Source organism: Ictidomys tridecemlineatus, chromosome X (genome assembly GCF_052094955.1).
Source record: "Ictidomys tridecemlineatus isolate mIctTri1 chromosome X, mIctTri1.hap1, whole genome shotgun sequence".
Classification (NCBI taxonomy): Eukaryota; Metazoa; Chordata; class Mammalia; order Rodentia; family Sciuridae; genus Ictidomys; species Ictidomys tridecemlineatus.
Genome location: NC_135493.1, coordinates 21,305,269 through 21,327,343, shown reverse-complemented (window position 1 = coordinate 21,327,343; position 22,075 = coordinate 21,305,269). Strand labels below are relative to the sequence as shown.

At 34.4% G+C, this 22,075-nt stretch overlaps 1 protein-coding gene across 7 annotated transcripts in view; it reads right to left on the bottom strand.

Moving 5' to 3' along the window:
• Positions 1-3,025: 3,025 nt before the first annotated feature.
• Positions 3,026-22,075, bottom strand: part of Znf280c (zinc finger protein 280C) — a 58,021-nt gene continuing 38,971 nt past the window's right edge. For 4 of the 7 annotated variants that reach the window (XM_078034282.1, XM_078034281.1, XM_078034284.1 and 1 more), the window contains 7 exons: positions 19,904-20,035; positions 16,867-17,183; positions 15,655-15,795; positions 8,061-8,123; positions 4,995-5,113; positions 4,812-4,848; positions 3,026-4,686 (listed from right to left, as the gene is read on the bottom strand). In XM_078034282.1, the coding sequence (XP_077890408.1) occupies positions 4,671-4,686; positions 4,812-4,848; positions 4,995-5,113; positions 8,061-8,123; positions 15,655-15,795; positions 16,867-17,183; positions 19,904-20,035 (825 nt within the window). In that variant the 3' untranslated portion in view covers positions 3,026-4,670. Of the gene's footprint in view, positions 4,687-4,811; positions 4,849-4,994; positions 5,114-8,060; positions 8,124-8,484; positions 8,722-15,654; positions 15,796-16,866; positions 17,184-19,903; positions 20,036-22,075 lie in introns of those variants that run through there. The other 3 variants (XR_013431683.1, XR_013431682.1, XR_013431684.1) reach the window with 3 other exon arrangements.

Sequence of the window (22,075 nt, the reverse complement as noted above, 5' to 3'; positions counted from 1 at the left end):
TTCCCTTCTCACTCCCTTTCCCTCCCACCTCTCATCCCTGTTTAATGTTAATCTTCTTCTCAAGCTCTTCGTCCCTACCCTGTCCTTGTTTACTCCCCTTATATCAAAGGGGTCATTTGGTATTTGTTTTTTAAAGATTGACTAGCTTCACTTAGCATAATCTGCTCTAATGCCATCCATTTCCCTCCAAATTCTATGATTTTGTCATTTTTAATGCAGAGTAATACTCCATTGTGTATAAATGCCACATTTTTTTTATCCATTCATCTATTGAAGGGCATCTAGGCTGATTCCACCATCTTGCTATCGTGAATTGTGCTGCTATGAACATCTATGTAGCAGTGTCCCTGTAGCATGCTCTTATTAGGTCTTTAGGGAATAGACCGAGAAGGGGAATAGCTGGGTCAAATGGTGGTTCCATTCCCAGCTTTCCAAGAAATCTCCATACTGCTTTCCAAATTGGCTGCACCAATTTGGAAATATAAAATAAAAAAATACCTTTATTTGGGCTGGGGATGTGGCTCAAGCGGTAGTGCACTCACCTGGCATGTGCGGGGTGCTGGGTTTGATCCTCAGCACCACATAAAAATAAAAAAATAAAGATGTTGTGTCCACCGAAAACTAAAAAATAAATATTAAAAAATTCTCTCTTAAAAATACTTTATTTATTTATTTTTATATGATGCTGAGGATCGAACCCAGGGCCCTGCACATGCTAGACGAGCGCTTTACCACTGAGCCACAACCCCAGCCCCTCCCATGGTAATTCTATGCTTAATTTTTTGAGCAACTGCTAAATTATTTTCTATAGTGGCAGAACCATTTTACATTTGTACCAGTAGTATATGAGGTTTCCAATTTCCACTTCAGGGATTTTGTTCTTGTGCCATTTTTCTAGGCAGTACTTCTGATACTACTTGCTCATTTCCTTCAAATTTACTCAAATGTCTTCTCAAGGAGGTCTGCCTTAATGGCAACCACTCACCCAACCCTCAACCCATATATATATACATATATATATATATATATATACACACACACACACACACTATTGTTCCCTACTTAATTTTTCCTCTATAGATCACCATTCAGAATACTATAAAGTTTTCTTTTTTTAGTTATGAAGGATGTTTTCTATTTTTAAAATTTTTATTGATACACTATAATTATTCATTAATAGTAGGACTTGATGCCATATATTTGCACATTATTTACATTCTATTGTATTTCTCCCCACCACTAAAATGTAAGCCCCATGAGAGATGATTTCATCCTGTATTTCCAACACCTAGAACAGTGGTAGGTATATAGTAGATAATTATTTGATGAACAAAGAAAGACTGAAGAAGTTGTTTTGTCAATGTGTCACAAAGGGCAAGAATCTAAATCTGTGTATAAGTGGTTACTTTTCTAACAATGATGATGAACTGAAACTAAACATATAACCTTTAGTCAGCTAAAACAAAAAGCCAGTAGGCAGGTATGCAAGACATGGGTATTTCTGAATCAAGATGAAAAAACTATTTAGGATAGCCTGAAGATAAAGAGGGATCAGAGGCTGGGGTTGTAGCTCAGTGGTAGAGCACTTGCTTAGCATGTGTGAGGCACTGGGTTCTATTCTCAGACCACATACCAATAAATAAATAAAATTTAAAAATTCATCAACTAATAAAAATATTTTTTGGGGCTGAGGATGTGGCTCAAGCGGTAGCGCACTCGCCTGGCATGCGTGCAGCCCGGGTTCGATCCTCTGCACCACATACCAACAAAGATGTTGTGTCCGCTGGGAACTAAAAAGTAAATATTAAAAAATTCTCTCTCTCTCTCTCTCCTCTCTCACTCTCTCTTTAAAAAAAAATTTTTTTTTTTAAAAAGAGGGATCAGGGTGACAAGATAAAATTCATTAGTACCAATTAAAACACAATTGTAACTGCCTATAATAAGTAAGGTTAATATTGATTGAAATGTTTTAAACAAATTAAAATGCTGTTACATGGCACAGAACTTTAAGAGTATTATATGTGTATTTTGAATCTTTATTAACAGTATTATATTTTTAAGAAAATACCCTGTTATATAAGAAATAGAATTCTATGGAAGAACACAAAGCTGTATTCCCCTACCTAATATACCGCTTATAGCATGTGGTGTTTCATGTTTCTGAACTATTGGCAGAGAACCTACACATAAATAAAAAGAGAAGCTATCTTTAAAATACAAATAAATTATTTCTGGGTGAACGTTTAAAGTTTTTAAAAAATGAGCATCATTAATTCCACTAAACTTGTATACTTATGAATCGTTAAAGTGGCAAACTTTATATCACATATATTTTATCACAATTTAAAGGTTTTAAAAAATTGAGTAGAAAAGTGGAAATTGACAAAATATCCTAGAGATAGGTATGAAAATAAAAGACCAGAGTATCATGAAGTTCACTACTATGAAACAAACCACTTCTAAAAATTTTGGAAAATGATTCATTCAAAATACATTCATGAAGTTCTGATTTTGGAGTTTAAGGAAAAAAACACTCATGATTGAGTCAAATGACTTCAGAGCTTGTCCACCTTTATGTTTATTAAGATCACAAAGCGGGCTTTTGCTAGGTTTTAAAGTTCAAGAAAGTAGCCTGGTGTAGTAATGCACCCCAGTAATCCCAGATACTTGGGAGGTTAAGGCAGAAAGATCACAAGTTCAAGGCCAGCCTTGACAACTCAGCAAGACCCAGTCTCATTGTAAAAAATAAAAAGGGCTGGGGATGTGGCTCAGTGGCAGAGTGCCTTTGAGTTTAATTCCCAATAATGCAGGAAAAATGTTCAAGAAATTACTTAATAAAATATAAACAGTGACCTTCTAAATATGCTGGGAGAAAAAGTGCAAGATGCATTCAATAGATAATGTTCTTGATCTGTAGGCCAAGCAATCAGGCTTCCATGTGAGAAGCAAAGCAATCTTTCTAGTTACTTATATGATACATTCTACAGTTTTATATGAAGTTATTTATTAGAAAACAATTCTCAAGGCCCTTTAACAATACAAATTTTATTAAAAAAATAAGTAACATCAAAACTGTTCAGCAAATCTATATTCAATGTAACCAAAATAAACAAACACCAAATTAAAAAAAATATACATCTATATATATATATGGGCAAGAAACAAGTGCATTTTTTGGTCCCAATATTTTTGAATATATTATCTTTATCCAAAGGAATTACATTAATGGCTAAGAAGATATTATGTATTAGATAATCAGAAATGTAACTTTAAAATTTGTTTTAAGGTCTGAAAGAGGAGTTTTTGCCAATTCTTTATGTCTTTGAACTCACAATCCCCAAGATGTTAATGAAAGTCCCAAGATAGAGCATGTAATAATGTCTAATGAGCTGAACAAGTATCAAAATTAAGAAGCTACCAGTTGGTAGCCACATGAAATCTGTGGAGAATTACAAAGAAAATTATTGGAGTTCTTAACAAAAACAAAACAAACACAAAACAAAAGCTTTAAAGAGAAGAGTACAAAAATAGACATAACAAAACGGACATCAATAAACTTGATGAAGAACAACATAACACCAAGCTACTAAAATTTAATGAAAAAAATTAAATTAAAAAATCTAAATATTAGTATTGCTGAAAACTCCTAGGATTAATACTGGATAAAACTTTAAATGACAATGTGAATAGTTGTTACTTTGGAACTGTAAATTTAAAGTTCACTTTTCCAAAAACATAAAAGTAATCTTGGTTCTCTATACAACAGAAATTTCATTTTCTTTAGACTGCATGCATGCTATAGGAAGATTAAAGGGCAGCAGCCAAAATGATTCAACTTCAACTTGGATGTTGAAGCACTGATTTGATGGGCTTTTCTTGGTTAGAATCAACCCATAAGCTTAAGATCAAGAACGAAAGCCCCCAGTGGGGAGTTGTGCTCAATTTGGTGGGCCTTGAGGTCATCTCTGGCCAAATCAGCATCAGCATTATGGGAGGCCAGTCAGGTAGGAAGGGACTCTCCCCAAGATCTGATTCCTTAAGGCCACAAACTAGAAGAAGTCTCACAGTCAAATAATTCACATTCCTTGGAAAGACAGAACAGGCATCAGTTGTGTCCGTCGAAGGGGGACACTGTCCAGGAGTACACTGGACATTTTTTGAAATTTCTGTGTTGCTTCTGCATCTGAAAAATAGGAAAAAAATAGAACAATGACAGACAAAAGAATGAGGGAAAAAACATCTATCTGACCTAAAAATGTAAGACTTATAAGAACAAAACAGACAAAAAAGATGAACAGCCATGTCATTTGGAATGTAATACTCAGAAGGCAAGTACAGGAGAAAAAAACACAAATTATTTTAAGCAAAGCAAGAAAAGATCATAACAACAAAAGTTATTTTTGGAGAAAGTCAACTAGAGGAAAAAAAAAACACACGTTAGGACATGTTAACCTGACACAAAGATAAGGTGGAATAAGAATCTAGTGCCATCTGAAAGCTGAAAAGAGCTGAATGTCATGAACTTTGTTTAACCACCTTCATGTGAGAAAACACTTCAGAACTTTGAACTTAGGAAACTGCCTTTGTGTAAGAAAACACTTCAGAACTTTGAACTTAGGAAATTCCAACTTGTCTTGCACCAGGTTGCACGAGCTCCATAGAGCAGGAATCTATTTCAACAAGCCGCTTTAAAAACAAAAACAAAAACAAAATACTTTAATATTTTTCATTTCTATTAATTATACATTTCAAAATTGCAACAGTGCTAAAATCCATCAAAGTAAAATGCACTGAATTAAAATTAAACTTACTCAGAAGTGGGTTCAGAAGTTGAGGTACTTTCGGAAACTGTAACCAGAAGAAGAGTTTTACATTTAAAATAGCATATATGAAGAATAAATTAATTTGTAATACCTGAAAGCCCAAACTGTGGCTGATCAAAAGTACTAGATTAAATATTTAAAATTCAAAGTAACACTATTATATATACATACCATTCTCTATTACAACTTGGCAAGTATGAGTTTTACGTTGACTTAAGTGTTTAGCCATACGGTCTAAGCCAGAAGAATCAGTTAGGAAATCACACTTAAGGCACACAAGAGTAATGCCCCTATGGAAAAAAGAATTAGATGGTAAGAGAGACTCTTATCTTGTATAGAAATCAATACTCAAGTTCAATGATTACTGCTCATTTATTTTATGTACCAAGATTATCATTTTCAAATTTTGTAATATGAAATATACATTTGCCGAGGACTTCCTTTGCACATTGTACTACTAGGTATCACAGACACAATTAGTGAAGAAATAGGGTACAGTCTATGCAGCCTATAATCTTGTGTCTAATTTAAGACAAAATTAGAAAGGAAATGTGAGATGGGCTAGGATTGTAGCTCAGTGGTAGACTGCTTGCCTGGCATATGTGAGGCACTGGGTTCAATTCTCAGCACCATGGGTAAATAAGTAAAATAAACATCCATTGACAACTAAAAAAAATAAAATGTGAGGATTTAAAAATAAATTCCTTAATGTAATTATTGTCAGTTTATTAACAAAGCATAAATATATTTTTCAAGTTCATCAGATACTTTAAATTGGAATATCCTTCCTGTACAGGAATAAAAAACAGTAACATATGGGCTGGGGTTGTGGCTGAGTGCTAGAGTGCTAGCCTAGCACATGTGAAGCACTGGGTTCAATTCTCAGAACCACATAAAAATAAATAAATTAAAAAAAAATGGTAACAGAGCTGCGGATGTGGCTCAAGTGGTAGCACGCTCGCCTAGCATGTGTGAGGCACTGGGTTCGATTCTCAGCACCACATAAAAATAAAAAAAATATATTGTGAAAAAAAAAACCCAGTAATATACCTTAGATTCATTCTCCCCTGAAGTTCTAGTCTTAATAGTCTGTTTTTATACCTAGCTCTTACTCAGATGAATCACATATTATCTTTGTAAAACTGAAATTGTGGGCTTCCTCCCCCAAATCATCCTTCCTGTTTGTTCTCTCTTATGGTGCCACTTCCCTGACATTGATACAAACCAGTAGTTATCTTTTCCTTAAAACATCCAATATTTCAAACATCTAGAACAGTAACAATTTATTGGGCATTTATGCTGTGTCAGGTTGAGGGTTTTAGACATACCAGCTGATTTATATTTTCTAACAACCCAGAGAAGCAGGTGCTATCATTAGCACTTTTCTATAGAGGACAGGATCAAGTTTACTTAACTACCAAGGCCAGCATGAGGTTTGAAACTGAACCCTTTGATTCCAGAGGTCATGATATTAAATATGATGTGATAACACTTCACTACCTAGGTCATCATTAAATCAGTTTTAACTACCACAATAACCTTTATCAGTCTATGCCTCATGCAACTACAACTTATCTTATATACCCAATCACAGTCTTCCTTTGGAACCCTTGATTCTACTCAAAAAAACAATGGTTTCCCCAATGTTCTCCAAATTAAAATTAAGTATAAATGACTTGGAATCGTTTTAAAGAATTCTAAACTATGGATCTAAGCTCAAAACCATTCTCCCATGGGCTGAAGTTGTGGCTCAGTGGCAGAGCACTTGCTTGCCACGTGTGAGGCACTGAGTTTGATCTTCAGCACCACATAAAAATAAATAAATAAAAATAAAGATAAATAAAATTAAAACTATTCCTGCAGACATTGATTTTAATACCACATTATGTAAACTTTGTGTTTTTCCCAAAATACACTACAAATTATCCACTGTGAATGTCTGAATGTGTACTGTATGCTGTTTCCCATTATGCAAACTTTTATTCGTGATATTTCTTCCAACTAGAATGCCCCTGTGCCTCTTAGAAGCAGAAAACATCTCTGTCCTTTGAAATCAGTTGCTTTGATTGTACTTATTACAAACCTCGTTGTATTACTGTAGTTATTTTTGTTCATACATTTATATCCCTCCAATAAATTGTACATTCCTTGAAGGAAGGTACCAAGCTGGCTGCCTTCTTTATCACCATAATTTGTATAGGATCTGATATATTCTGTTGTATATGTGGCGGATGTACAACAAATAATTAAAAAAATAAAGAATTCATTTTAATAAAATAGTAATTACAAAAATATTATTCTATAGAACTATAAACATACTAAGTACCATATATAAAAAATTGACTAATTTTCTTTTTAAAATTGAGAACCACCCAAGTTAGGAAAAAAGCATCTCAGATCTTTAAAATCATACAGTTAATTTAGAAACCAAGCACACAAGTGAACTTGTCAACAAAGTGAAAATCAAATTAAAATCTCATCTTCAACATTAAACCTATTTTAATTCTTTAAAAATATTCAGTAAAGGTAATACTTATTTTACTTTTCCCCCCCAAGTCACTGAATTGAGTAATGATTTAAAATAGCATGACTATGTTTTAAAAATTGAATCAAATTTCCCTCCATTTATGAGTTGTTGGTTCAAAATCATCCACATGTTGTTTTCAATATGTACATTAACTTCTTTAACAAATATTTTCTGAATGCCTATTACATGCCATGCACTATTCAATATGAGCAAAACAATTAAACAAGGAAAGATGGATGTAAAAGGAATTAGAAAACTGAAAAACCCACAATGCTTAGCAGCTTCTAAGTCTTTTCGATATAACCAAAGTTAATTATCATTTAGAAATATTAATCAGTAATTCTTTCTGTACAGTAAGCAAGCTATGTACTTTTATTTCATAAAGAAAAATTAAGAATTTGAAAGCTATATATTAATTTTAACTATTACAATGTTTTAATGAACTTATTTCTATTCAAATATTATTAGCCTTATTTTTTGTTTTACAATGCAAATGCATGAAGATTTGATCTCAATGCCTGGCACCACTGAACCAAAGTTCAGTCAGAGATGACAGGCCATCCCTCACTATGATCAAAGAATATAGTGAACAGAATTGTATCATGTCCAGTAACAATCACTGAGAGTTTCAAATCAGGTACCCAACTATTATGTTTTTAAAAGTTACTATAATTTTTCAGTAAAAGAATGGAAAAGGATCAACCAGTTACCTGAGAATTCCTGAATGCTTCTTGAAAATATAAAACCGTTTACTTGGGTGGTTGCTATGAGAACTGGAGAGATAAAACACAAACAAGATTTTAAAAAACTTTTATTATATAAAAAGTTTTATTAATTACATGACCACATTTCAATTCTTTTCTTAATTTTTCAATTTTGAATAAAAGATCATTATTAAATGATAAGATTCTGTTGATCACTGCTATGATCTGAATTACTGTCCCTCCCCCCAAATTCATGTTAAAACCTAACCCCCATTGTGATGCTATTAGGAGGTAGAGCCTTTGAGTGGAGAGCAGAATTCTTATGAATGAGACTAATGCCCTTGTAAGAGAGACCTTAGAAAGACTCTGGCTTGCCCCTTTCACCAGGTGATGATGCAGTAAGAAAGTGCTATCAGGAATGGGCCCTCACCAGAAACCTGTTATCTGCTGGCACCTTGATTGTGGGCTTCCCAGCCTCCAGAACTATGAGAAATAAATTTCTGTTGTTTAAAAAAGCCACCCCGTCTATAGTATTTGGCCCAAATGGACTAAGACAGTCATTTCTGTTTAATTCAATATTTTTATCTTACATTCCATTTTACCTGTAGTATATTTTCTAATGACATATTTCCCTGAGAACATTCTTAAGATGTTCAGTACTTCACCACTATAAAAAAAATACTCAAAGAGTTAAAAATGCAAACAGCATCAAATTAATTCTTTCAATTATTAAGAGTAAAAACAATTAAAAAGTTATTTGCTACTAATGTATTTTGCTATAATAGAAATTGCTATGAATAATAATTATTTTCTAATCTTAAAACATTGGGGGAGGGCAAATAGTCCTAATGATACTAGAAGTAAATGCTACCTGAGCTAGATGATATTGCTTAATATTGATAAAAATATTTAAAGAGACTTTTGCAATGACTGGGAGAACTTTAATTTTTAATTTTTATTTTTTGCAGTACTGGGGATTGAAGAAAGGGGTACATTACCACTGAGCTACATCCCCAGTTTGTTTTAAATTTTTTTAAATATTTTGAGACAGGATCTCACTTAGTTGCCCAGGTTGGCCTTGAACTTGAGATCCTCCTGCTTTAGCCTCCTGAGTCCTGGGATTACAAGCATGTGCTGCCACCATGCCTGGATTACTAGGAGAACTTTTAAAGAAAGCAAATTTAAGGAAGTGGAACTTGTGAGTTAAAAGAATGCTTCTCCTATGCAAAGAACCAAAAAAACCAATAATCTAAACTTTGTAGACAATGGTAATAGTTTTTATACTCCCCACCTTTTAACTCACAAGGAAAGCTTTCCTGTTAGAGACTAGCCTAGTGCAGCAACACTAAAAGTGTGGTCCATGGACCAGCAGCATCAGCATCACCTGAGATCTTATGAGAAATGCAGTTATCTCAGCTCTCCCTCACCATAAATCTAAAAATGAATCTCTGGCAGTGGAGCCCAGAAATTGATTTTAATGCATTTTCTAGCTGATTCCTATGCAAGTTAAAGTTTGAGACACTAACTGTATTTTGCACTAACAGATACAAATGAGTAAACATGCCATGGCAATAGCAACCCTCAAACACAAGGTAACCACCACCAGCAAACTATGCATGCATGGGGAAAGAATCTGACTAACTACAATCTCAAGAAAATACTCTCAGAATAGGTACCATGGTAAATATAAAGAGCTTCTCTCACAAGATAATATAGACACATATGAAACAGAATAATGAAATATTACAGAACTCAAGAGAAATTATCCCTGTTGAGTGTCAATGATCAGATACTTCAGAGAAGGTGAACTGAGGGAAGGAGAGGGGCATTCCAGGAAATAACTAAGAATAGGAAATTCACTTTAGATGTTGAATATGGAGAAACTATCTTGTGAAAAAGATCAATAATCTGGGGGCCTTTCTTCTGAGAATATACTTGGTTATGGTTTGGGAATAAAGGTACTTGACCTTATAGAGAACTCAGTCCTATGAGAAAAAAGTTTATACCAGGTAGGAGTAAGGGTATGCCACTTACAGTAAGGTATGAGGCAAGAAAGCATAGTGCTACTAAAGTAGGAAAAATGAAAGGGACCCATAAGGCCTTTAGAGAGAACTGGAATCTTTCAGTTCTATATAAGGCTAGTGATAAATAAGAGTTTAATGTGTGGAGTGACAGTGCAGGTTTGGGGCTCACTGGAATTCGGGAGTCTGTGGCCTATTGAGAATGATAAGGGACAGATGGGACTAGAGGTCCTATGAGATATTTTGGGGCTTCTATGGAAAATGGGAAAAGAAGAATGAAATGACACATGGTGTCAGGGTTTAGAACTTAAATGTCCTCCAAAGCCCACATGCTAAAGCATTGATCATCAGCCTGTGCATTTCTTGTAGAAATAGATAAAGCAATAATGAAATTCATATGGAAAAATAAAAGACCCAGAATAGCAAAAGCAATTCTAAGCAGGAAGTGTGAATCAGGAGGTGTAGCAATACCAGATTTCAAACTGTACTACAGAGCAATAGTAACAAAAACAGCATGGTACTGGTACCAAAACAGGTGGGTGGACCAATGGTATAGAATAGAGGACACAGAAACTAATCCACAAAATTACAACTATCTTATATTTGATAAAGGGGCTAAAAGCATGCAATGGAGGAAGGATAGCATCTTCAACAAATGGTGCTGGGAAAACTGGAAATCCATATGCAACAAAATGAAACTGAATCCCCTTCTCTCGCCATGCACAAAAGTTAACTCAAAATGGATCAAGGACCTTGATATCAAATCAGACTATGACAGAAGAAAAGGTTGGCTTTGATCTACAAATTGTGGGGTCGGGCTCCAAATTCCTTAATAGGACACCCATAGCACAAGAGTTAATAACAAGAATCAACAAATGGGACTTACTTAAACTAAAAAGTTTCTTCTCAGCAAGAGAAACAATAAGAGAGGAAAACAGGGAGCCTACATCATGGGAACAAATTTTTACTCCTCACACTTCAGATAGATCCCTAATATCCAGAGTATACAAAGAACTCAAAAAATTAAACAATAAGATAACAAATAACCCAATCAATAAATGGGCCAAAGACCTGAACAGACACTTCTCAGAGGAGGACATACAATCAATCAACAAGTACATGAAAAAAATGCTCACCATCTCTAGCAGTCAGAGAAATGCAAATCAAAACCACCCTAAAATATCATCTCACTCCAGTAAGATTGGCAGCCATTATGAAGTCAAACAACAACAAGTGCTGGCGAGGATGCGGGGAAAAGGGTACTCTTGTACATTGCTGGTGGGACTGCAAATTGGTAAGGCCAATTTGGAAAGCAGTATGGAGATTCTTTGGAAAGGTGGGAACGGAACCATCATTTGACCCAGCTATTGCCCTTCTCGGACTATTCCCTGAAGACCTTAAAAGAGCGTACTATACTACAGGGATACTGCCACATGGATGTTCATAGCAGCACAATTCACAATAGCTAGACTGTGGAACCAACCCAGATGTCCTTCAATAGATGAATGGATAAAAAAAGTGTGGCATTTATACACAATGAAGTACTACGCAGCACTAAAAAATGACAAAATCATGGAATTTGCAGGGAAATGGATGGCGTTAGAGCAGATTATGCTAAGTGAAGCTAGCCAATCCCTAAAAAACAAATGCCAAATGTTTTCTTTGATATAAGGAGAGCAACTAAGAACAGAGCAGGGAGGAAGAGCAGGAAGAAAAGATTAACATTAAACAGAGACATGAGGTGGGAGGGAAAGAGAGAGAAAAGGGAAATTGCATGGAAATGAAGGGAGACCCTCATTGTTATACAAAATTACATATAAGAGGTTGTGAGGGGAATGGGAAAAAAAACAAGGAGAGAAATGAATTACAGTAGATGGGGTAGAGAGAGAAGATGGGAGGGGAGAGGAGGGGGGATAGTAGAGGATAGGAAAGGTAGCAGAATACAACAGTTACTAATAGGGCATTATGTAAAAATGTGGATGTGTAACCGATGTGATTCTGCAATCTTTGTAATGTTTTGAACAACCAATAAAAAAAAAAAAAGAAAATTGATCATCAGCCTGTGGTACTACTGTGAAGTGGTGAAGTCTTTATGTGCTCTAGAAGTCTATGGGACATCAGACTCTTTCTTTTCATTTCCATGCCACCACATAGTGAGGGGCTTTGCCCCAGTATGTGCTCCCCACCATAATGCACTGCCTTGCCCCAGTCCTAAAAACAAAGCCAGCTGACCATCGTCTGAAACCTCTGAAACCCTGGGCCAAAATAAAATTTTCTTCCTTATAAGTTGTTTATCTCAGGTATTCTGTCATAGTCACAGAATTCTAACACACATAGGTTTAAGAAACATCAAAAATATTTTCCAATTTAATCCTTTATAAATGAGGGGCAGAGTTAATGCACCATTAGGGCAGTCATGTGTTTGGCACAGAGTGAGACCAACATTGTTCCCAGCAGCAAACTGAGGAAAAGGCTGGCTGAGGCTCTATTTAGAACAACTGGGGTAAGGGTGTAAAACCACTGAGGTAGTGGGAAGGTAGAGTGATAAACTGCAGAAGGTAGATTCTCAGGAAGCCACAATATATGGTGGCAGAGCAAGAAATCCTCACCAGCTTCAGAAACTTGGGACAGTGAATTATTTCCAGCTGTTGCTTCACATTTATGCAAATAATACCCTAAAGCAGAATGAGTATAAAGGGTATTGGGATGAAGGTGGTTTGAATCTTAGACATACAATAATGTTTTACTTAATATCAAACAGAAATGAAGAACTAGGTCTCAGTAAACTCATCATTGAAATTGGGAGAATTTACAGTTGAAAGGTAAAAGAGAAAACACAGAGTGGTTAAAGTAGTGGCAGTTTAACAGAAATTGAGTTTCAAACGTGAGTGATTAGGGACAAAGGGTGTAACTCAGTGGTACAGCACTTGACTAGCGTGTTCAAGGCCCTGGGTTTCATCCATGGTCCCAAAATCAAAGTGATTAGTCAAAATTATCAAATACTCTAAAGTTTGAAGTCACAGAGGGGTAAGAAAGAAAACTAGTGAGCATATTTAGTATTGGGACATGACTGATAATTTTTTATACTGGAGATTAAATCCAGGGGCATTTAACTACTGAGCCACATCTCCAGCCCTTTTTAATATTTTATTTAAAGATAAGGTATCACTGAGTTGCTTAGGGCCTTGGTAAGTTGTGAGGTTGGCTTTGAACTCACACTGCCTGCCTCAGCCTCCCCGACCACTGAGATTATAGGCATGTGCCACAACACCTGGCCACCTAGTTTAAACTACCTTTTAAAGGAGTAACTTTAGCTATAGGTAGGGATAATACTCAAATTACAAAGAGTAAAAAATGACAAATAAGCTAGTAAAAAATATTCTTTGTAAATGCTGATGATAAAAGAAAGATAAGCAAATACACAAAATAAAAACAAATCACCCTCATCCTACAAAGCAAACAAACAAACCCCAAAATCCAAGAACTCTTATAGGCAGAAGATATGTGTAGAAAGAAATTAAATGAATGCCCAAAACAGCTGAATAAAGTTGTGGAGGAAACATAGATGACTATAAAAGTGGATCATTTCTATTTTCTGAGATTAAACTATGGATGAAGGAAAAACTTTGAGGTAGGAAAAAGTTAATCTTGGGAAAATCAAAAGCAATCACCTCTGAGTAATCTGTAGGCAAGATTAATAACTGAGAAAATAGAATAAAATTCTTAAGGTCATGAAAAGTATTTAGACAACTGATGCTGATAAAATAGATATTTTTAAAAGACCAAATTAAAGATCATCAATTCACAGCTGAAACAAGTGGTTTGATAGACTAGAAGCAAGCACAGATACTTCAAAAAGGATAAAAGATTCAAGAACAGCAAGACTAAGCATGACTGAAGATGTAAAAGGATTCTAGGACAAAAAACAAAGCACCATTTAAAACAGATGACCCTTGAGGCTTGGTGAGGTTGACTAAAAAATTGGATTGATGCTGCTGGAATAGAAATAGTGATCAAGACCCTGAAAGTAATGTAATGAGAATTTGAAATCAATATTGTGTACAATAAGATAAAATGAGACTGTGGTAAGAAAGGGAAGGGGACGTGAAAGAAGTTAGAAGTGGACATGAAATGCTAGCACCAAGAAGTCAAAGTATCCTGAGGTCAGGCTGAACGTTATGGGAGGTGGGGTGGGAAGTGCTGAAGTCATCAAAAAGTGAGGGAAAACCCTTCATACCTGGGGTAGCCTACTAGAACCAGAAAGCAACAAAGAGATCTTGTTATAATCTTCGATATAACTACTTTTATTGGTTATATCTTTTTACTAACTGAAATAGAACTACCTCAATATTTATATCTGAATTTTTTTTGCTATTTAAAAAAGTCCATCCTGAAGGAATAAGTCCCTACAAAATAAGTCCAAATGAAAGTAAAATGAACTCTGAAGTCTTTCTTCTAGCATGGAGTACACAGTAGGTACACAAATTATGGCAGCTGAATCAATATATGAAAAAGAATTCCAAGGCTGGGGTTGTGATTTAAAGATAGAGTGCTCGCCTACCATGCGTGAGGCACTGGATTCGATCCTCAGCACCAAATAAAAATAAAATAAAGGTACTGTGTCCATCTAAAATTAAAAAATAAATGTTTAAGACAGAATTCTAATAGCAATAGTATGAATGGAGTATTCTTATAGCTTCTTATTTCATATTTCACTGAATGAATTTAAACATAGATGGATGGCTAGAGAAAGGAATGGATAAATGGATAAGGGAAGAGTGGAAGAGGGAAAAGAAGAGAGAAAAAGAGAGGGAGAGCGAGTGAGGCAGGTAGAGTAGCAGGCCAAAAGAAAAAGTAAATAATATTCTTAGCATTACTGAAAAACCTGGAGCCTCTCAAAGTGATCATTTGAAGAGGGTAATTCATGTAGTTACATGTGTTTATTTGATAAATATATTGAAGACATTTAAAATTTTATATCTAAGCTGGGTGTAGTGGCTCACACCTATAATCCCAGTGTCTAAAGAGGCTGAGGCAGGAGAATTCCTGATTTGAGGCCAGCCTGAATAAGTCAACGAGACCCTGACTCAAAAGTAAAAAGGGCTGAGGATGAAGCTAAATAGTAAAGTTGCCTAGGGTTCAATACCCAGTATCAAGTTTAACTAAATTAAATCAAAATTTTTTATTTGAAAATAACCACTTTTTACTGAGAAGAAAAAAAATTCCCATAGCAAAACACATTTCCCTAATAAAACCATTCTAATTTCATTAGTCTAACTGTTCTTACAATTTCTTTCCTAGTATTTTGATCAGTTACTATACTGAAACAGTACAAGGAACATCCTTGAAGTTCCCTTATGTTAGACTTTTAGCTCCTTGATAAGACAAACTTGCTTCTAATATGGGAACTTTGTTTTTAAAAAATAAATTTCTTGAATGGATATTTTAATTATTATTATTATTTAGGTGCTTGGGATGAACTCAGGGCCTGGCAACGTGCTAGGCAAGGGTTCTACTGCTGAACTAAACCCCCATGCCTGAATGACAATTTTGATCAACAATTTACATATTTAACTTACCTCATCATATGATTTATAAAGGCTTTGTTACAGTTAGTGTTGTATTTGCAAAAATTACAGTGGATATATATAGAAAAGTGGCTTGCAAAGTCCTTTATTTTGGAATGACATTCAATGCACTTGTGAATTCCCCGACGACACCTTATGAAGGCAAAGGGAAAAAAATGATAAAAACATATTATAAAACAAAAACAATAATGCAATGTCTTATTAAGAATTCATTAATTGAAAAATGAGGTTATATTCCATTTATGTATGATGTGTCAAAATGTCTTCTACTGTCATGTATAGCTAATTAGAACAAATAAAAAATCTTAAAAAAGAATTCATTAATTGAGGGGCTGGGGTTGTAGCTCAATGGTAGAGTGTGCTTGCTTACCATGATTAAGGCACTAGGTTCAACTCTCAGAACCCCATTAAAAAAAGATCCATCAACAACTAAAATATATTTGTATATAAAGAATTCATTAATTAAAGACAAGGTGTTTAAATTAATATCCTTAAATAGAAACTTAAAATTTGAAAATATACTTTGAAACAATAAGTTAGAACAAGCGCAAAAAGTCAAACACCAGGGGCTGGGGTTGTGGCTTAGTGGTAGAGAGCTTGCCTAGCATGGGTGAGGCACTGGGTTTGATTCTCAGCACCACACATAAACAAACAAACAAATAACTAAAGGTCCATCAATAACTAACAAATTTTTTTTTAAAAAAAGTCAAACACCGGGCTGGGGATGTGGCTCAAGCGGTAGCTTGCTCGCCTGGCATGCATGTGGCCTGGGTTCGATCCTCAGCACCACATACAAAGATGTTGTGTCTGCCCAAAACTAAAAAAACATAAATATTAAAATTCTCTCTCTATAAAAAAAAAAGTCAAACACCAGTTAATATTTCCATGGAATGAAATGGATCAAATTAGCTGATTCAACTATCACAAGATAAAAGCACAAAACATAAGCTTGATGTAAAGGATTAAAAATATGGAATAAACACAGTAATTTGAATTTTGATCAGCAAATGTAAAAAGTCTTTTATCATGTAAATGGTAATAAAAAGGTATACTTTTTACATTCACTTGCCTTTATGCCAGATAAGTGATTATCATGTAAATGTGCAAGAGGGTTCTGTGATATAGTAAATTATATTAAAATGAACTTTTAATATTTAAAATTAAATTAGTATTTTTAACAGGACTAATCAAGATAAAAAGTACCTTAAGTTTTTCAAAGCTATGCTGATTTTATTTTTTCGGTTGCGTTGTCTTTTCTGCTTGTAAGAGTGTTTGGCTTTGCTTTTAGTTGTAACTCCACCTCCACTCTGTTTACTTGTGTTGGGTTTACTTGCAGCAGAGGCAGCTGCATTAGGCTTACTTGTCTTAGATTTACTTGCATTAGATTTTGTGAGATTTTTAGCAGTTGTGCTTTTAGACTTTGGAGGTAAGACCTGAAGAGAAGAAGTACTTGGAGCACAATTGGATGGTGTACTTGATGGTCTTGGCTGAAGAGGTCCAAATGAAGCTCGAATAGTAACCTAAAACAACAACAACAACATATATATATATTTTTTTTTCCTAGAAAATTAATTTCACAGTAGTGTTAAAAATATCATCTGTAAGTTCTCACATTTATTATCAATGTATTTTAGACAAGTTGCCAAAACAATTCCATGGGGAAAGAATACTCTTACCAACAGATGGTGCTGTTAAAAACTAATATCTATACACAAATCATACTTCATAGTAAATATAAAATTTAACTCCAAATGTATCAAAGACCAAATTTTATGACCTCAAAAGGTAAAACTTTTATAAGAAAATATGATAGTAAGTCCTCGTGGCTATAAGTTAGGCAATGGTTTCTGAAATATGTCGCCCAAAGCATAAGCAAAAACAGCAGACAAAAAAATAGATAAATAGGCATTTCTTCAACGATACAAAAACTTGTACATGAGTTTTTGTAGCAGCATTATTGATAATAGCCAAAAGGAGAAACAACTCAAATGCCCACCAAATGATGAATGGATAAATAAAAGGTGGACTATCCATAACATGAAATATTATTTAGTCATAAAAAGGAATGAGATATTGAAACATGTTATAATATGGACGAACCTAGGAAACATTATGGCAGCCTAAAGAAATAAGTCCCCAAAGATTACATACTGTGTGATTTTATTTATAATAGGAAAATCCACAGGGACTGAAGGTAGATGTAAGTTTGCATGGGATGGTGGAGGAGAAACAGAGTGACCGCTAATGGGCATGGGGATTCTTTTGGGGGTGATAAAAATGTTCTAAAATTGACTGTTGGTGATGTTTTAAAAACTCTGAGAATGTTCTAAAATAAAATCATTGGATTGCACAATTTAACTAGATGAATTACATGGTATATGAATTGCATTTTCAACAAAGTTGTTACAAAAAAAATCACTGTAATACAAAAAGTTAAATATAATTATTTCGAAAATAGTAAATATAAACAACAATCAATTCTCTCATTTATTCTAGATGGTCATACCAATTAAATGAAATTTAGCTTGGTATTAATTTCCTGCTATTATATATATTTTTTCTATTGGTAGCAGTTATATGTTAACATAGATATTAATGGATAATTAGGAGTGTTAGTGCAATTTTAGCAATATTAAAAAAGCATGTTCCCTGGCTATTTTTATACTTCAGTATAAGTAAAATGTTTTCACAAATAGAGATCAAAATTAAAAGCTGAGGATATAGCTCAGTGGTATAGCACTTAGCATGTAGAAGGCCCCAAGTTCAAACCTTAGCACCTTCGAACTACCTAACTACCTCCTACCTACATATGTACACAAATAAATCCCACAGCCTAAAATCACTCTGTAAAGGCCTGCATTATCAGATAGTCAGTAAATGTGACCTTCTCTTTCTTTCTGGGGACTCATTGGGCATGATTTTTGCTTTCAGATATCACAATGGAGGTTAAATCAATTTATCGTACAGCATGGAGATTTAAAAAATGCTCAGAAGTTCCTTAATGGTAGCTAATATAAAAGTTATCACCTAACATTTGGAAAAAGGAAATATTCAATTATACCCAATAGTTAATGATGGAAAACAGTCACTTATTAACACTCTCTTTAATCATGTGACTATAATTCCCTCTATGTACTTGAGGAATAGTCTATGTGATGTTCTGTGAAATACACGCGACTTTGGTATTATATAAAAGCCTAGACAAGGAGTCAAAGGACCTGAAATTAAATTTCCATACTACTTGTTTCTAGCCATGTGACTGTGGGTAAGGAATTTATCCCATCTAAGCCTTCTTATCTGTAATACGGGGAGAATATGTACCTTGCCTATCTCATTAGAGTACTGCATAGATTAAATAAAAAGAATGTATGAAAAGGCACACTGATAAACTTTTTAAATTTGGAATTAAGCATATTCCAAATGCTCTAAGATATTAATATTAATATTGGGGCACTTTGTTACTTGCAAGGGAAGATATGAGAAGTGTGTACTTCTTACATTAGTATTCTGCATGGAATGAATGACTGCAGAGAAGGACACCAGATAGTTTTTCAAAATCTCAGATCATTGCTTCACATTATATCTTCTATTTGAATTAACTAAAATATTCACATTCAAAAGTATGTACTCAAAGTTAAATATCAATGTCTGGGGATTATTTCAGTTTGGATTATCCATCCCTTCTCTGGATCAAATATTCAAGTAATAACTTCATATAAAGAAGTCAGAGAAAACATATATATAAGGCAAACAGGAAAAGGAAAGTTTGTAGTTATATGTGTGCTTCTTACTAAAAACAGCAATGCTATCCAGGAACAGAACTTGTTTCAACAAACCTATGGCATTCAAGGCATTAGGACAGATGCTTGGGACACAAAGATAAATTAAACAAGAGTCCTGAACTAAAACATTTTATAGTCTAGCCCCTGAAACAGACATATTCTAATAACTGGAATAGCTCAAAAACAGCCTACAGAATACTGAAACAACAGCTGTCTCAGCCTACAGTTAATCTAGTTGCACTCTCTACAAAGTAATATTGCTTCAACAAAGCACATGTCAATCAACTCAAAATTACAGTTTTGAAGTTTTCCTTTCCAAGATAAGAACAATAAAACCTAAAATTAAGGTCTTAATTATAATCATATGTTATTTTGTATTTTATAGATAACAGATGAAACTAGGCAGGAGTTTATTTCTCTTATACAAAATGTTAAAATACAACATATTTGATACTCACTTTTGTTCCAGGAGGCAATCCTTCCAGTTCTTTAGGCTTTATAAATGTACGATGCTGGGTCTTATGATCTGTTTTCTCCTTGCAGGTCAAAAATTGTAGCCTGCATTTTGTACAACGATGAATTCCTTTTTTCTGTTTACATAAAATAGTAGAAATAATAGTAGGAACAATAACTTTTACCACCATAAATTCTGGGGCCTGAAATTCATCTTAATTCTAATAACTAAACCATTTAAAACCAGTATCTTACCATCTCTCACTATAAATAATGTCATAATACCCTCTTTATGTTTTTTTTTTTCTTTTTGGTGCTAGGGATGAGACCCAGGGCATTGTGCATACTAGCAAAGTGCTTTATTTCTTTTAAAATCAATCCTTACACTGGAATTTGAGTTTCAAAAGTTTTTGTTACCATAAAAATATCCAATATAAAAATTATATCAATTAGGATCTAATTGGGAAAGTCCTATACCAATTGTAGTGGGAAGGTGCTTTTAATTATAAATTTGAAGAATATACTATTCAAACACATTATACTGTGAAAATGAATTATACTACATTTTTATCCTTAGAAAAAGTAAAGTACAATTTTAGCTATTTCCATTTGTCTTCCAAGTTAGTAATATAAATTGAACTTTCTAAAATCAAACAAATCTAACCAGAAACTCCCAAGAAGGTTATGCTACAGAAATAGTATAAAAAGCAAACCTATCCAATAGAGCCTTTTGCAATGATGATGTTCTACAGCTGTACTATCCATTATTTTCACTACTCATATGTGGTTACTGAGCACTTTAAATGTGGACAATTGCAACTGAAAAGCTGATTTTCTAATTTTATTTAATTTTAATAAGTTTAAATTTAAACAGACACCTGTGGCTAGAGGCTATAATATTGTTAGCATGAGTATGGAGGGTTAGGGTTAGGGTTAGGGTTTTAAATGAGCACTGTTTCAGAACCACTTGACTGAGTTCTTCCTCAAGTAAAGTCCTATTATTAATAAGAAATATGGGGCTGGGGGATATAGCCCAGTGGGGGGCTGGGGATATAGCTCAGATGGTAGAGTGCTTGCCTAGAATTCACAAGGCCCTGGGTTGAATCCCCAGAACCACAAAGAAAAAAAAGGAAAACTATGCCACAAGAAAAATTTGTCACTTGCACAGAGCTGGTTAGTGTTCTTTCCACTATATATTATTAATTGTAATCTTTATGTATATGCTTGCATTAATTAAAATTTTTTCTATTATATGTAAATTCAGAACATATTGTTTTCTCTAAAGCTCTAGCTTCATAAGCACAGCACTCTTTTTTTAAAAATATTTTTATTAGTTGTTGATGGACCTTTATTTTATTTATTTGCATGCGGTACTGAGAAGTGAACCCAGCCTCATATGTGTTAGGCAAGCACTCTACCACTGAGCCACAACCCCAGCTCATATCACTATATAAGACCCAATCTTTCAGAGTAATCAAAATGAGCTGACATATGAAAATACCAGGAGTTACTGATGCACAGCAGGCATGTGGTGAATAAAATATCTATAAAAAGCTCACACTACATATTATATAAAATGTATTTTACTATGTTAGTTTTATCTTCAGACTGTTTTGGAGGTGTGGTGTCTTATATCAAAAGTACAGTCAACATAAATAAACTCACCTATATATGCCTAAGAGAGAGGTGGAAGGGGAAAACTCAGCCAAGAAACAGAAATCAAGATAACCAGAAAGAAAATCCTACAGAGTATAATTCCCAGAAATCTTTTCTCTACCTATACCTCATCTAGTTTCATGGCTTTATTTATTTACTTGTTAGTGGGGATTGAACCCCAGGGTATCATGGAGCTACATTTCCAGTCCTTTTATTTATTTATTTTGTGACAGGGTCTTGCTAAATTGCTGAGGCTGGCCTTGAACTTAAAATCCTCCCGCGTCTGCCTCCCAAGTCCCTGGGACCACAGGTGTGTTGTCAGCAAGGGTCAGTTTCATGGCTTTAAATAGCCACAATCCAAATACCTACTTGACATCTTTGTTTCACTGTGTATGTGTGTGTGTATGTGTTTGTGTGTATGTGGATGTGATGGCGAGAGAATGTGTTCCTCCCTAGTTTTGCCAATGTCTCGGTATATGGGAACTCTATTTCCACAGCTGTGTAGGACAAAAGGAAAAAAG